The 15,208-nt window shown below is 43.3% G+C and overlaps 1 protein-coding gene across 4 annotated transcripts in view; it reads left to right on the top strand.

Annotated features, from left to right (window-relative positions):
• ABCA1 (ATP binding cassette subfamily A member 1) overlaps window positions 1-15,208 on the top strand; it is a 130,515-nt gene that overhangs the window by 50,332 nt on the left and 64,975 nt on the right. For 3 of the 4 annotated variants that reach the window (XM_046671442.1, XM_046671423.1, XM_046671432.1), the window contains exons 6-7: window positions 3,983-4,104; window positions 6,168-6,344. In XM_046671442.1, coding sequence (XP_046527398.1) covers window positions 3,983-4,104; window positions 6,168-6,344 — 299 coding nt within the window. Of the gene's footprint in view, window positions 1-3,982; window positions 4,107-6,167; window positions 6,345-15,208 lie in introns of all 4 variants that reach the window. The other variant, XM_046671452.1, reaches the window with a different exon arrangement.

Here is a 15,208-nt window from a genome sequence, read left to right as displayed (position 1 = left end):
CTCTCAGACATCTGGCTTTCTCAATATTCTTGGCTTCTCCACTCATTTTCCTGTCATCAATGTAATGGAAAAAACTGAGACCAGAGGTACAAAGCCACCGTACTCTGGCCTCACACCATAGTTCTTCCTCTTCCTTCTCTCATCCTACTGCCCAAATCTTGCATTTTCAGGGATCTTCTCTCTCTGTGGTTATCTGCTTGTTCATTTATTTATTCATTCAGAAATATTTACGGGGAACCCACGGTGTGCACAGCACTGTGACTACAGGGTGTCCTGGTCCTTGCCGTCAGGCGAGCCTTACCCTTTCCTCACCAGCCACGGCCTGCAGAGGTTTTTGGCTCTCTGTCCTTTGCCAGAATGGCTTCAGCCTGACTCCCTGCTGGGAAGCACCTGCAGATAAGCCTCATCTTGGTCAAACGCTTCCATGAACTATCTTCCTCCGGTTCCTCAGCCCTTCTTCTGCTTTCTCTATAGATTTCTCTCTTCATCTCCCTTCTCAGCCTTGGAAGTCCCTTGAGGGCAGGGACTGTGTCCTTACCTTTTCTTTATGCTTCATTGTGGTAAAGTTGAGTGAAAAAAATCCTTTCAATAATCACAAAATTCTCACCATTTATTGAGTACCTACCATGCGCAAGTTGCTCACAATTCATGCTTTACATATGAATATCTCTAACCTCATGTCTTCAAAAGGTGGATACCAGTATCCTTACCTCTTAGGTAAGAAAACCTGGGCTCAGGAGGCAGAATGAATTTCTCAAAGCCACACCAGTTAATAAATAGCAGAGTCCAGCATCAAACTTAGGTTTTTCTGGTCCCCTACCCCTGATCTTTCTACCATACCATTATTTCTTAAACTTGGCTGGAACCATCTGGGGAGTTTTATGAAATTCTGATACCTGGGTCTTACTCCCAGAAGTTCTGATTAGTTGTTGGGGGGGCGTGGCCTGGGCGTGGGATTTTTGTAAAGCTCTCTATGTGAGTCTAATGGGAGCTAAGACTGGGAACTCGTGCCCCACACCACACTGGCTTTCTGCATCCACACTGGCTGCAGCTGTTGGTGATCGTGTGTGAATCTAAGTCCACCCCCACCCGTGTGGTATCCGTGTGACCAGAATGCAAGTTCTTTTAGCCAGGGATCTTAGGCCCTCCCTGCTGCTTCCCCACCCCGCGACCTCCCCACCCCGTGCACGTGCACTGCCAAGGGTTGTTGACTGTTTAATCAGCCTCTTGGTTCTTATGTCTCATCCAGGGGACTCACTGATAGGTGGTTGGAGTTTGATCACATCCAGCTGTGCTCATCCTCAGAGCCTGTTGACATAAGAGAAGAGTCTTATAAACACGCTATGCATACTTGCTGGTCTCGAGGGTGTTGCTCATGACCTGGACCCATGGCAAGTGCAGCCTGGGTCGGCCTCCCAGACTTCAGCAGCCCTGCTCTGGAGGAAGGAGGCTGTTGGGCAGTTTCCAAGCACAATGCCTGCGTGCTGCTCTGGCTTTTCACACTCAGGAGGAATTTGTGGCTCACCTGGTCAGTGAGGGGAAGCTCATGTGTATATTCTGTTCTATCCAGGGCTCAGAGAGGTCTTTTTTTACCCCTCGCTTTACAGATGAGGCAGTGGAGACAAAGCTAGGTGAAATGACCTGGCAAATAAATAGATACAGAGCCTAGGTTTTCTGCCCCTGACCCCCGTGTGGTGCTGTTCATGTTGTCCCACAGCGGTCAATGTCTGGCTTTTTGTGCCAGGCGTCAATTGAAGCCACTAGCTTTCCTATCTTCCTTCCTGTTTACTCCATCTTAGGGGTACCAGGATACCCTGGGCGTCTCTTTGTGTCCCTGGGAATATAGTGCTAGTGACTAGGGATCCTACTTCCTCCTGGGGTAGAGCCTAGGGATTGTCCTTCCATCTCTAGGCCCTTCTTGGACCTGCTCAGCTGAAAGGACATCTCCTGTGATGCTGCTTAGGTACTTCTGGAATCTTCCCAGCTCTAATCCCATCTCCTAGGATTTATTATCCAGCCATCATTCACTGACCAGTAATTCTTTGCCCAGCCCTGATCTGGGCACTGGGATACAGTGATAAAACACATATTCTTTGCCCCAGAGGCTAGGCTAGTGGAAATAATATGCAAATAAGACAAGATTCCTAAAAGTATGGTCCCTGAGTTCCCTGCCTTAAAAGTACAATGGATGCTTATTAGAATGTAGATTCTTAGGCCCACTCTAGATCCATTATTTCTGAATCTCTGGGAACTGGGCCCAAGAAACTGCCTTTTAGCATGCTCCCTAAGTGAATTTTAGGTGCTCTGACGTTTGACGACCACAGAAGTGAACCCAGCGCTAACAGTGTAGTATCATATGTGATGGGGAGCACCAGTTTTGAGGGGGGTAACTGGGCAAGGAACAGCTTCTTGAAGGTGTCATGAGGAATAACTAGGAGTTAGACAAATAAGAGGTAGCCAGAGAATCATTTCTCTAGAGATGCAAACCATACTTCATTTATCCTTTCTCTAACTCTCTGTTATTAAAGTTTGCTGAAGCAGAACAGACCTGGCTCAGGCAGCACTGAGGAGAGTCTGGTTGGGCTTTTGGGCCCTCCTTCTGCTTTATCTCTGCACGTGACCCCCTTGGCTCCCAGGGTTGACTCCTCTCCTCTTTAAGCCTCACTCCAGTAGTCCCATTTTCAGATAATAGCTTTATTTCTCCAGTTAAATGATTTGGGTTTGCAGGGTTTGCCCCCTACAGGTCAGTTAATGCCTGGGCCTGTGAGCTGCTGTCAGCAAATGAGGCCGGTCCAGCCATGTGGTCATGATAAAGTGTTTTTCTCTTTGTTGAAAGGAGAAGTTGGGTTGTTAAGAAGGTGGGGCAGAAGGAGACATGGATAGTCAAATGAAATAGGGCAGGGAAAATGATAGCATTTCAGAGTCAGGGGGCCCTACCAAGCCTCTGGCCAGAAACCTCTTGTTTTGGAACTGAAGAAGCTGAGGTTCAGAAAGATGATATGAAATACCCAAGTGACACCAGCAGGCACAGCCTCTAACACTGGGGTCTAAATTCTGGATTTCTGGCTACTGCTTTTTCTGCATCACCATATTGGATTGAAACCTTTTCTAAACGTACTTGGAGTGCTTATTATTTAAAGGGATTCCATATGAAACCCTGCAGCGATCCAATCATTTATTAGGGTTGATTTTTTTTTGAAATATATGCTTATGTGGTTTCTTAAACCAGGCAGACCTGGGTTTTGGAGCTCCATATCGTGTGTTCCACGTTTGGAATTAAAATGAGACCATGACTGTGAAAGCACTTTGATATGCATGGTGCCCTACATCAGTGTTCTCAAAGTGTGGGCCCCGGACCAGCAGCATCAACATCACCCGGAGGCTTGTTAGAAATGCAGACTCTCCTGCCTGGTCCCAGGCCCGCTGCATCAGAAACTCTAGGGGTGGGGGCCAGCAATCTGTATTAACAAGCTGTTCAGTTGATTCTGATGCCCACTCAAGTTCCAGAACCACTCTTCTGCATCAAGAAAAAAGCAGCCCCTGGGGCTCATAGGAATAAGACCCTTTTTCCCTCCAGATTTTAGCTATCTGAGATGGCATTGGGGAGACAGGAGTAGTGGGGTTAGTGTCACAAATCTCAGGTGGGATGGTCAAGATCATTTAAAAGGTTTGGCTTTTTCCTGGAAAACCACGGAAAAGCCGTGTGTGTGTGTGTGTACAGCACTATTGCGCTGTTTGTCTAAGGAGCACATGCCGAGTGTGGTTCCACACGTCTTCAGAAAGCAATCTTTTCATGTCTCTCCTGATAAGGCGAAGCTCCCCAAACCTCATTTCTCTGTGTGCTTAAGCCAGAAGCCTGTGGTTATCAATCGGTTTAAAACGAGGCAATCAGTATTATGATATTGTTCACCACTTGCCCCATTGTGCCAATGTTTTTTTGGAATTACTTGTTAAATGGAAATAAAACACCGTGTCTCCGCAGGGTTGAAGCTTCAGGATTTCCTGGTGGTCAATGAAACCTTCTCTGGATTCCTGAGTCACAACCTCTCTCTGCCAAGGCCTACTGTGGACAGCGTGCTGGGAGCTGATGTCAGTCTCCGCAAGGTAAGCTGCAACCTTCAGCTTCCTCAGTGGGGCCGATGACAATTACACTGTTCGAGAGTGCTAGGAAAGGAATGAATAAACCCCTGGCTTTGTCACGACGCTGAAGGAGGTTGTTAGCTCCCATACAGCTTCGGCAGTTTGACTTCTGCTCGGGCTGGCATGACCAACCTAGCCAGAGAGTGGAATGTGCAACCTGGCGTCCTGAGCCAGCTGGTTCAAATAAAATGATTTCCTGCCTGTCAACTGGCATTTGTTGATAACTTCCCCTTAAAAGGGGGATGAATTTAAAACATTTTCTTTAAAATTTCGCGGTTCTGAGACAGTAACCAAGCTTGAGGACTCTTGATCTGGAGCAGCTCTGTCTATAAAATCTAAGACAGGAGATTTAAAAAACGGAATGCTTCTTTTAAGGATAGACAAAGGAAGATATGTAAGGAGAAAATGTTTGTTTTTTCTTAAATTTGTAAAGCCAGGATGCAATATCAGTGTTTATATGGAATTTTAACCTTTGTTCTTAGAAAACTTCCTCTGGCATCGTTAGATATCACACGGCTCCTGTGCAGTAGGGAGCAGACCCAGATTGCGTGGTTATTGATTTTCAGAGCAGATTCTCAAGTTTATTCTTTGGCAAAAAGAGGAGCTGCTTCCTTACTCTGTCTCATGTCTACATATTAGCTTGTCTTTATAATAAACAAAAGTAGTGGAAATATTTATGCCTGCAAAGAAGATCTCTGCTTTATATGATCTAGAATTTTTAAAATTAGAAAAATGTGCTTACTGCTTGCCCTTATGGAACTAGGAAAATATGCCTGGTGTTTACCAATTGTGTGGTTGGGAGATGGGCCAAAGGCAGCAGGCTTATGAAAATGGTTGCATGTAGCATGATTTCCATTGCCTTCTGCCAATTTCATATCTGTCATGTCTGATCAGTTTAAAATAAGGGGCATCCTAAGTATGGAGGTGGTCCTTGCATGTTCGTCTCTGTGTAATCAGTGTTCTTAAACACAGATACTAAAGGTAGGCTGATAGCCTGGCAGCAAGGGCTGGTTAGAGAAAGGAGGAGAACTGAAGTGAGCTTGAGTATCTGGCAGTAGGTGAGAACTTACTGGAAGCCATGGCAGGCCGAATGCTCTGCAGTGTTAGAAAGCTCATGGGTCTTGGGAGGCTTTTGGTCCATCACTCGTATTAGGCTATACTACAAGCAAGTCAAGCTGCACTAATTTAAACTAACAGGGGAGGTAGTAATGGAGTAATAAAGAGTCTGCATCATCCATTCATTCCACAAATATTTACTTTCTATAATGTTCTAGCACTGTGGACACAAAGTGAGCAAGAAAAGCAAGACCCCTCATCTTACTGAACTTGCTGTCTAATGGATAGTAAGGACCATATATGAAGAAGCACAGTTTATTTAGGCCCAGAAAAGCTAATTAAGTAAACAAGATATGGCCAAAGAGAGTCTCTCTCGGGGGTCTGCTATAATGAATAGATAAGAGTGACTTAGAATTGGCCTGTCAATGAGATGAGAAGAGGCCTGGCTTTCAGTTATTTTGTTCTGGGGCAAGTAAAATGATGAGTCCCAAATTCTGAAATTGCTTGAACATAGTTCTTTGCACCAGTTAAATATCTGTACCTACAAATAAATAGTATAAATTCTTTTTTTCCCCATCATTCAGCCCAACCCCAGTTTAAGATACAAGTTCAACAGTAATGAGAATGTTGTTCTCTAATAAAAGTGGTTTCCGGAGTTTGGATGCTAGATTCCTATTTGCTGAATCATGTGTACCACTTTTGAGAAAAAGAGTCGGACTCAGGATTTCCCTTGACAAGGACAAGAGTGCAGGAGACGACGAGTCAAACACAGCATTCAGGTTGTAAATGTCATGAGCTCGTGCCTTGATACATTGCTAAGTTCAGTAGAGACCCGATGCATTGGTCCAGTGCAGCAGTGTCCATTCTTCCAAGCTGTGTTGATGTGAAATCCCCCAAAAGGCTTCAAGGACCCAGCTTCCACTCTTTGTAATTCAGTTTTGTGTGCCTCTTTCTGCCTGAAATGCTTCCAGGTTTTTTTGCAAGGCTACCAGTTACATTTGACCAGTGTGTGCAATGGATCAAAATTAGAAGAGGTGATTCGCCTTAGTGACCAAGAAGTTTCCAGGCTTTGCAGCCTGCCAAGGGAGAAACGGGATGCAGCAGAGCAAGTTCTTCGTTCCAACGTGGACATCCTGAAGCCAATCCTGGTGAGTAGGCTTGCTGTGTGGAGAAGTTTCAGGCATAATGCTTTTGGGATGTGAAATTTTTCCTTGGGCAACATGACTTTGTTTTTATAGAAACATAGAGCTGGCTGGAAGTTTGAGATATAATTTAGCTCAGTGGTATGCTAACTGTTATTTCAAACTTTTGGACCACCTCCCAAACAGTAAATGGAGGAAGAATGAGTTGGGTGTGGCTCTGAGTCCAAGCCTAAGGTCCCTTGTGCCTGTTTCAATCAGAGAAGACCTGCTTTTTTATTTTTATTTTTCATATTATAATTAGATTATAGGAGTTCGCTTGAAGAAAGAGTCCCCCAGATTTTAAAAAATTGTCTCAAAACCATTAAAGGGAAGATGGATATCTATTCATTTTTAAAAGCCTATCAGAAGGGAGACACTGTAAGCTGTCAGAGAGGGAAAACACTGTCATTGGATGGGAGCACACTCAATAATTAGCTTAATCAGTGACAAAATTACATTCACAGAAGAAAAAAAATCTCCACATAGTCTGATCAGTTAGGAGCCAAGAGTTCAGAGAAGGAATCCGTGAGAATACACATTCATTTTTAATCAAAAAATGCAGATGAGCCTGAATGTTTTGGTCATCAGAGTGCTGTGTCTAGTTCCAGAACAGGTCCATTTCTTTGGGTTTTCTGGGAGCTCTGGTGAAACGCCCCTCCAACAACATCTTTTAGCATCCAGTGTTCTGATTTCCTACTCGCTAGATAGCTCTCTGACTTGTCAGTAGGTTCTCTTAAAACCAGGGAGAGAGCCCTGAAGGAAAGATGTGCTGGGAAAGAGATGTTCCTCATTATAATAAAAAGAAATTGGAATCCTCTGGGACTTTGTGCAGCATGATTTCTTTATAGAGAGATGGGCCCTCCCAGGGGTAGTAAGAATGTTCAGTGTCTAGACCCTGTGCCTGGATCATGTCCTAGAATGTGACCTTAGAAACACATCCCAGAGTTCACACTCAAGACTGACCATCAGGAAGGTCTTGTGTCCTGCTTGACTCTGATGCTGCAGCTACTGCTGGAGGCGAAGGTCGTGGTAAAACTATTTGAGTTCTTGGTTCTTGGTGCTTCTCGGGGAGGGTTCATGGTGAACCAGTCGGTGTGAAGGCCTTAGGCCGAATGCTTGGAGCTGTTTTTGTTTTATTCTAGAAGTAGCACGTTCTGTTTCAGTGTTTTAAAAAAAATACTGAGTTGCTTTGTTCAGAGGTCTGTGATTGTATTGGTTAATGTTTCTAGAGTATGATTTTGGGAAAGGTATGTTTCTGGATGGGGATGTTTGCAGCCCTAGACAACTGGGCTAAATAGCTGGAGAAGCCCGTTTGTGCGGACACTTGCAGCCTGTGGCACTTTCTGCGTTGTGAGACATTGAGGGTCGAAGGTCAGTACGAATCGTAGACCGCTTCCTTGGCCGGTTTTGGCCGGTTTGCTTTACTTCACTACAAGACAGAAATGCTCCCCCTTTCAGCCAGGATAACTCAAAGTTTGGAAAGATGGGTGCTTTCAGAAGACACGGTGACTTATTCTGGTGTCCATTCATTGTTTCATTTCTGTTTACTCATTAAGTACCTACTGTGTGCACAACCCAGTAAAATCCCTCCACTTACCTAGTGCCTGAGTTACGCTCTAAGTAGAATGACAGTATCATCTTCATAATCTGACAGTCAACAGCTTAGATTTCAACTTGAAAATCTCTCCTGGATGGGAGGATTAGCATGGTAGGGTACATGGAAATGCACTGTCAGAACTGTCAGCTACGCCACAGCCCATCCTGTTGTGTTGTGGTTGTGCCTTGTCAGTCAGTTGGTTCACAATCATGTATTGATTAGGGTGGCTACCATATGCTTCCTGCACATCTCTTAGGCCTAAGAGCAGCTCAGGTTCTGCTGTTGCCTGTCTACCATTGCTGAGATCTCTCTCCGTAAAGTCAGAAAATGGGGCTCTTGAATTAGAGTATAGTAATTTGTCAGGATGGTTCTGTGTAAAGATGATTTTAGAGGATACCTTTGGGATGAAATGACTTGCAAACATTTTGAAATATGACTCTTATTTAGTGAATTAAAGCAAAGACTTAATTGGAGCCCTGGGATTGATATTTGATTTGCATCAAGCAGCCTTTTACTCCTGCCACTTGGTTGAAATTTCAACATTTGTGATGGTAGATGGGTGTGACACGTGACATCTTTACCCATAGGCAGTTAATTGTGCCAAGAAACGCAACAGGAGCACTGACCAGAGGCAGGCCCAGCACCACGGGGAGGAAAACAGTTCTGCAGTATGTGTTTCTGCACCAAAAGTAGGTTTTACAGAGAGAGAAGTTTTGAAACATTTCCCTTCTTTCTGTTGTTTTTTTTTTTTTTTTTTTTTTTTTTTTGGTGTGGATGCTTCCCCGTTTTTCAGCTGAGGGTATTCTGACTCTTTCTCCTGGGCCTCCTTCAGTCTCCCCATGACCTCCGGACAGTAGTGTTTTGACAGCATAGGGGGAAGTCTGGTAGAGTGGAAAGGGCATGGGCTTGGGGTCACTTGTGTCTGGGTTCAAATATTGTCTCAGCATTTTACCAGCCGTGTGACCTCGGATAAATTATTTAGCTCTGAAAACCTTAGTTTCCTCGTCTTCTACATTCAGATAATATAGTTTACCCTCTGTTGTGATTATTGGTCGTGCATATGAAGAACCTGGCATAGGGCCTGGTACACATTAGGTGCTCAATAAATAGAAGTTAATAATTTAATTGATGTGAGTAATATAAATTATATGCTGAAAACAATTGCTGGCAAGATAGAAATTTTCTTCTGTAGATCAGTGTTAGGAATCAGTCATGCCAAACAAAGTCCTGAAGAATATTTCAGTGACAAATTGCATGCTTTGCCTAGATATTGCCCAGGCTCCTTACCCTATAAATTCTTATTTATGTTTATGCCTCAATTATACCTTGCGTGAAAATTAATACTGGATGACAGAATGTTATTGCATCCTTTAAGTTCTCTGGGTTTAATGGTGGTTTCCATTAGGCATTCTCCTTTTTATTTAAAAACATATTCAGTCATTGAACAATATTTATTGAGTTTATTATATGTCAGATACGTTCTAGAAGCTGGACTCAACTGAGGTCCTCACAAAGATGACTTCCTGATGAGTACAAGACAGGCTGATATATGAAATATTATCTCTAGGATAAATGCACTTGGTTATGATGGGAGACTTGTGTTATGTCTTATTCATGTTAAGATAACAACCTCTAGGAGGAGGTCAAGGCCATCTGGCAGTGACCTCTGTTATCTGACTGCTCAGCAGGTGGATTTGCCTGTACTGGTTGGCTGGGCAGCTGAGCTTTCCCTTGCCTTCCATGCAGGTCCTTCCTGAAGCAGCACATGCCTTTCCCAGCTAGAGGAGAAGTCCGTATGCGGGCCTCTCTCTGCTGTCCGACAATAACCTCTGTCTGTCTTGGCCTGCAGGAAGGAGGGGTAATAGTGGACCAGCAAGTTTTGGCCAGAGGGATTTATTTGCTTCTATTGTCAAGTTCCTTGCTGATCGTATTGGTTTTCTATTGTTGCTGTAACAAATTACCACAAACTTTGCAGCTTAAAACCACATAGATTTATCATCTCACGGTTGTGTAGGCCAGAAGCCTGGGAACAGCATGACTCAGTTGGGTCCACTTCTTAGAGTCTCACAAGACTGAAATCAAGGTGATCGCAGGGCTGTATTCCTTTTTGGAGGCTCCGAACATGAATTTGCTTTGAGCTCATTCAGGTTGTTAGCTGCGTTCAGTTCCTTACAGTTGTTGGACTGAGGTCTCTGTTTGCTTTCCGGGTGTCAGCTAGAGGCCAGTCTTTGCTCCTAGAGGCTGCCAGCGTCCTTCTCAGGCTTTGCATCTGATCCCTCTCCAGCCACAGCGGGTTGAGTCTCTCTCACGTGTTAAATCTCTCTGACTTCTCCTTCTGCCACATCTCTCTGCCTCTGGCCAGAGAAAGTTCTCTGCTTTTAAGGGCTCGTGTGATTAGATTGAATCATCCAGGATAATGTCCCTATTTTAAGGTCCACAACTTTAATGACATCTGTAATGTACATTTATCATGTAATGTAACATACTCACAGGTTCCAGGCATTAGAGTGTGGCCAGCTTTGGGGAGAGCATTCATCCTGCCACAACTGTCTTTTGATTGGAAGGTATATTTCAGTATGTCTTCGAAGGGTTTCTTCAGTGCCTTTGACTTTTATTAGTCCCTCTTCAAGCCCTGTGCACTTTCTTGCCTATATTCTGAGAGTGACTCTAAAGCATGACAAGCACTACCCGTTACGAAGAGAGCAGTGACTTTGGGAAGCAGAGCATCTCTGAAGAAGGCATGAAACATTCATCAACAAAACCAACAGATATTTACTAGTGTCTGCTTTGTACCAGGTACTGTTCTAGGCGCTGAAGGGTCAGCCATGAAGAAAGCATACAAGATGCACATGGAGCTTTCATTCCACTGGGCACTGAGAACCAACTTTAAGGCTGAGGGTGGGAATTTGAGGAACTCCTCATGGGTTTTGGGTCTGTAGAGTGAGGACTGTCCTTCCATCCCAGTTTCACTGATGACTTCCCAACAGCCCCCTGACAACCATCTTTGCCAGCCTGGGACCCTGTGATCCATAGTGGAAAGAATGTGGGGTTAGCTAGGCTTGAGCTCTAGTCGTGGCTCACCATTTTCTCAGTGATGTGAAGACCGTGTATGATCCTTAAGGTGAGGAAAACGGGGTCTGATTCTTGAGTTAGGAAGGACAGGCATAAAGATTTCTCTCTACCTCAGAAACAACTTGGATATTGCACAACCATGTGGTTAGATTATCTTGACCTCTGATGATACCTTTACCCTAAAAGGGAAAGTTCTGTTTCTGTGGAACAGAGAGTTCTGTTCACATGTCTTCTGATGCATGAAGCACACTCTCGCAAAGGCGAAACTCAGTTCATGGGACAAAGGAGGTGAAGTGAGGGTGCCCTGAGGTCCTGGGAAGACCAGTGATGTCACAGTGGGCTCTGTACAGATCGAAGGAGCGGATGGAGAAGGGGTGAACAAAGTCATCCTTGTCTTGAAGGGTCTTTGTTTGGAGTCTTCTTGACCCTTTGGCAAGGACTCAGAATACCAGATGGGGCTTGGCTCGTGGCTTTTTGGGGCTAGATTCTTCAATTTATTGCATGCAGTCCTTAAAGCATTTGTGTGGGTTTTTGCAGGAGAAAACGCTTGCTTTCCCTCTCCTCCTGCCTGAAATTCATACGTTTGTGGGAAGTGTCAGATTTTGTTTGGCTGTGTTTGATTTTATTGTCCACGTGTTTACAAGGTATGCTTTCTCCCGGCAAGCAATTGCAGCCTTCATCATTTGGTATTCGGTAGAATGACGTGCCTTGTGGAATAACTCTTCAGGCTCTATTTCACCTAATTCCTATGGGAAAATCGGAGCACAGAAATGAGGGATAAATTGCTGAATTTAGCAGTGTGTTAATATGACTGCTCAACTCCATCTATATGGATATCTTTGCCTCAATTATATTATTTCTTCCTTGACAAGTGCTGCCATTTCTAAGAGAAAGGTTTAATTTTGGTCTCGAATTATGTGGTAGCAGATGTATTTAACTGTGTTTAGAAACAGCAAAAATTGAAGTATTTTAATGCATTAAACACATCAAATTTAAATTTTATATTTAAATTGTCAAATTGTTTTTGTAAGATTAGTACCTTCCTCAGGTATGAGTTTTATAATTCCATACTTCAATAAAGAATATGAAAATGTTCCTCAAGGGAAAACTTTCTTGTCCTGTAAATTATTGGAAAGAGACAGAGATTACTTCCGGGTGGTGATAGTCTTTGTACCTGGTGTGTGGCTTACTTATTTTCAATTTGAACTAAAGCATAACAAATCCTAGCCCTGAGTGGGGTTTTCTGCATATGGGCAAAGTGATGTAGAGCCTTTAGTCTACTTGATGAAAGTGTTTAAGAGAAGTTTGAGATGCCCCAATGAACGCATTGTAATGTGTATTTGCAGGAGGAAAGCAAAATTGTGTATTATACTGAAAATACTGTAAATATGTGTACACCCACATCTCACTTTATTTAGAAGTAGAGTCACTGAAAAATTTGGGTGTGGGTACGATTTTTGTAAATTGAGAAGAGTTTTCAATTACATTTTAATTTCACAGATGTTGTATCTTCTGTTTCTGTTTGGCTGTGACTTCTATTGCATTAGTAATAGTCTCTTCCAGTCTTGATTTTGTATAGAGATCATCTGTAAACTAACACTTAAATTCATTCAAGTATTTATTGAGCCCTGAGCGGTGCCATGCACTGGGCCAGGGAGGCAGTGGTGAGTAAGGAACAGCTTTCTCTTGAGTTTCCCTGCTGGTGGGGAGCTGGCTGAGAAAAGGAGCAGATGCTGTGCGGAATGACAGACCCTCTGCTGGGTGCTGTGCAGGCCCTGATGAGGCCTCCTAACCCAGTCTTTGAGGATCAGGAAGAAACATCCTCTAAACTGGGACCTAGAGAATAGAGGTTAGCTAGGTAAAGAACAGGGAGAAGAATGTTCTGGGCAGAGGACATGGCATACGCATGGGTCCAAAGGGGAGAGAGAAGCGAAGGTGGCATTTAGGGGAACTGCACATGATTGAGTAGTTCAGAATGGAGCGGATGTAGCTAATGGGAGTTTGATGGGAGAAGGAACAGGAAGGCATGATGCCATGGAGGTGAGCGAAGGCTAGCTGAGGCCAACTTTCAGGAGCCATGTTAGGCTATTGGGCCTCATCCTTAGAGCAAGAGGAGCCTCTGAAAGACTCGAGAGGGTGAGTGACTTGATGATGTGAATACAAAACAGAGTGTATCTGGGAATTTGCCTGACCTTCGAAGCAGGACTCTCTCCAATCCATGCCTCGACTTCCTAATGTGCTTCTTCCTTCCTTTTGGCTTTTCTTCCACATTTACTGGGTGCCTAGTTATTATGTGCCAGGAACTGTGCTAAACATGAAGTTGAAATAAAACACCAGCTCAGAAATTAAAGTCAAATGGACTTTGCTAGGTTACTGCCTTTTTTATTTTCAGTCTTGTACAATTTAGTTATTAAGCTAGTGAGGATAGAAAGAATATAATGAAGTCATCTGTTAGACCCAGAAAGAATGGAGCCCAATGACCTTTGTCATTCTCGGGCCAGCACCCCAGGATGTCATGGTTTTAGGAAATGTTGCTATGTAGTGATTAAAACATTTTGCAGAAGTGGGTGGGAGCTTCTGAGTAATACAATAAGCATTTGTGTATTCTTCTCTAATGATATTACAGTATTTAGTATGATCTAAAAATATTGAATAACATATGAATTCCTGTTAGCCTAACACAGAATGTACAGTCCCTCACTGAGGGCTTTATTTTCCCTCTTTCTCCCCCTTTCCTTACTTCATACAAGAAAATCACTTGCCTCCTATGATCAATGGGGACCTCTGAGTTCATAGCCAAGGGAATGTTTTTGGTTAAGGAAGAATAATAGTAGGAATTCCAATTCTGGGACTTGTTTACTGGAGCTCCTTGGAAATGTGATTTGGCAAGTTTTGCCTGCCCCTGTCAACCAAGTATGAGCAGGAGACCACGGTTCATAGTACATGCAGGCACGTGGTTCTCAGACTTCATTCTCTGGCCTAGTTTCAAGGCATGTTTCCTGGGGTTAATTTTATTCAAGGAAGTTAGACATCCTTCAGATCTGATTTGTACTGAAGCCAACTTATATTCCTTACCCTGCCTTCATTCCTGCCCCAATCTCCCTCCTTTCCTGATCTTTCATTGAATTAGAAAGAGAATTATGAAATAGTTCAAACATGCACAAGAGTACAGAGAATAACATAAAGAGCACCCTTGTACCATCACCCGTCATTTTGCCATGCTTGCTTCAGATTCTTTTCAAGAAGTAAAACATTGTAGATACAGTTGATGCCACCTGTGTATCCCCATGTCCTTCCTCAGAGATAACCACTATGCTAGAGTTGCATGTTTTTATGCTTTATACCATATATATTTGTATTCTGTTAATAACAATATACTGTATTGGGTGGCATGTGACCACATTGTATAAATGTGCATATTGATCTGCAGCTTGTCTTTTTCACTCACTGTTATGTTTTTGAGATTTATCAATGTTGATATATGTGGCATCTGGTTCATTGTTTAATTTTTTTTTTCGGATGTACATCATATTTCGAGTTCTGTGTACATCACGTCATGTTCACCACCCGAACACTAATTATAGTGCATCCCCTCACATGTGAGCCTAATCACCCCTTTTGTCCTCCTCCCTCCCTGGTTCATTTTAACTGTTGCATGGTATTCCATTTTTATACTAAAATTTAAAAAAATCCATTCTTCCAGTTTTTGGCTTGTTTTTTCATGCTGTTTATGATGTCTTTTGATTCACAGTTATTTTTACTTTATTTTTTTAAAGGTTTTACTTTTTCTTTTTCTCCCCAAAGCCCCCAGGTACATAGTTGTGTATTTTTAGTTGTGGCTCCTTCTAGTTGTGGCATGTGGCACGCTGCCTCAGCGTGGCTTGATGAGTGGTGCCATGTCCGTGCCCAGGATTCCAACCAGCGAAACCCTGGGCCACTGAAGCAGAGCACATGAACTTAACCACTCAGCCACTGGGCCGGCCCTAGGTGCACAGTTTTTACTTTTAAAAGTTGGAGTCATTTTTTTTTCCATTTTGGTTTGAGCTTCTATTTTGTTTAAGAAAGCCCTTTCCCATCCCAAGTTCATAAGTATATATTCTCACATATGTTTGAAACTTTAATTTTTACTTTTTTTTTTTTTAAGATTTTATTTTTTCCTTTT

Source organism: Equus quagga, chromosome 1 (assembly GCF_021613505.1).
Source record: "Equus quagga isolate Etosha38 chromosome 1, UCLA_HA_Equagga_1.0, whole genome shotgun sequence".
Classification (NCBI taxonomy): domain Eukaryota; kingdom Metazoa; phylum Chordata; class Mammalia; order Perissodactyla; family Equidae; genus Equus; species Equus quagga.
Note: the sequence above shows the minus strand (reverse complement) of the source record. Positions and strands in the feature narration are given on the sequence as shown.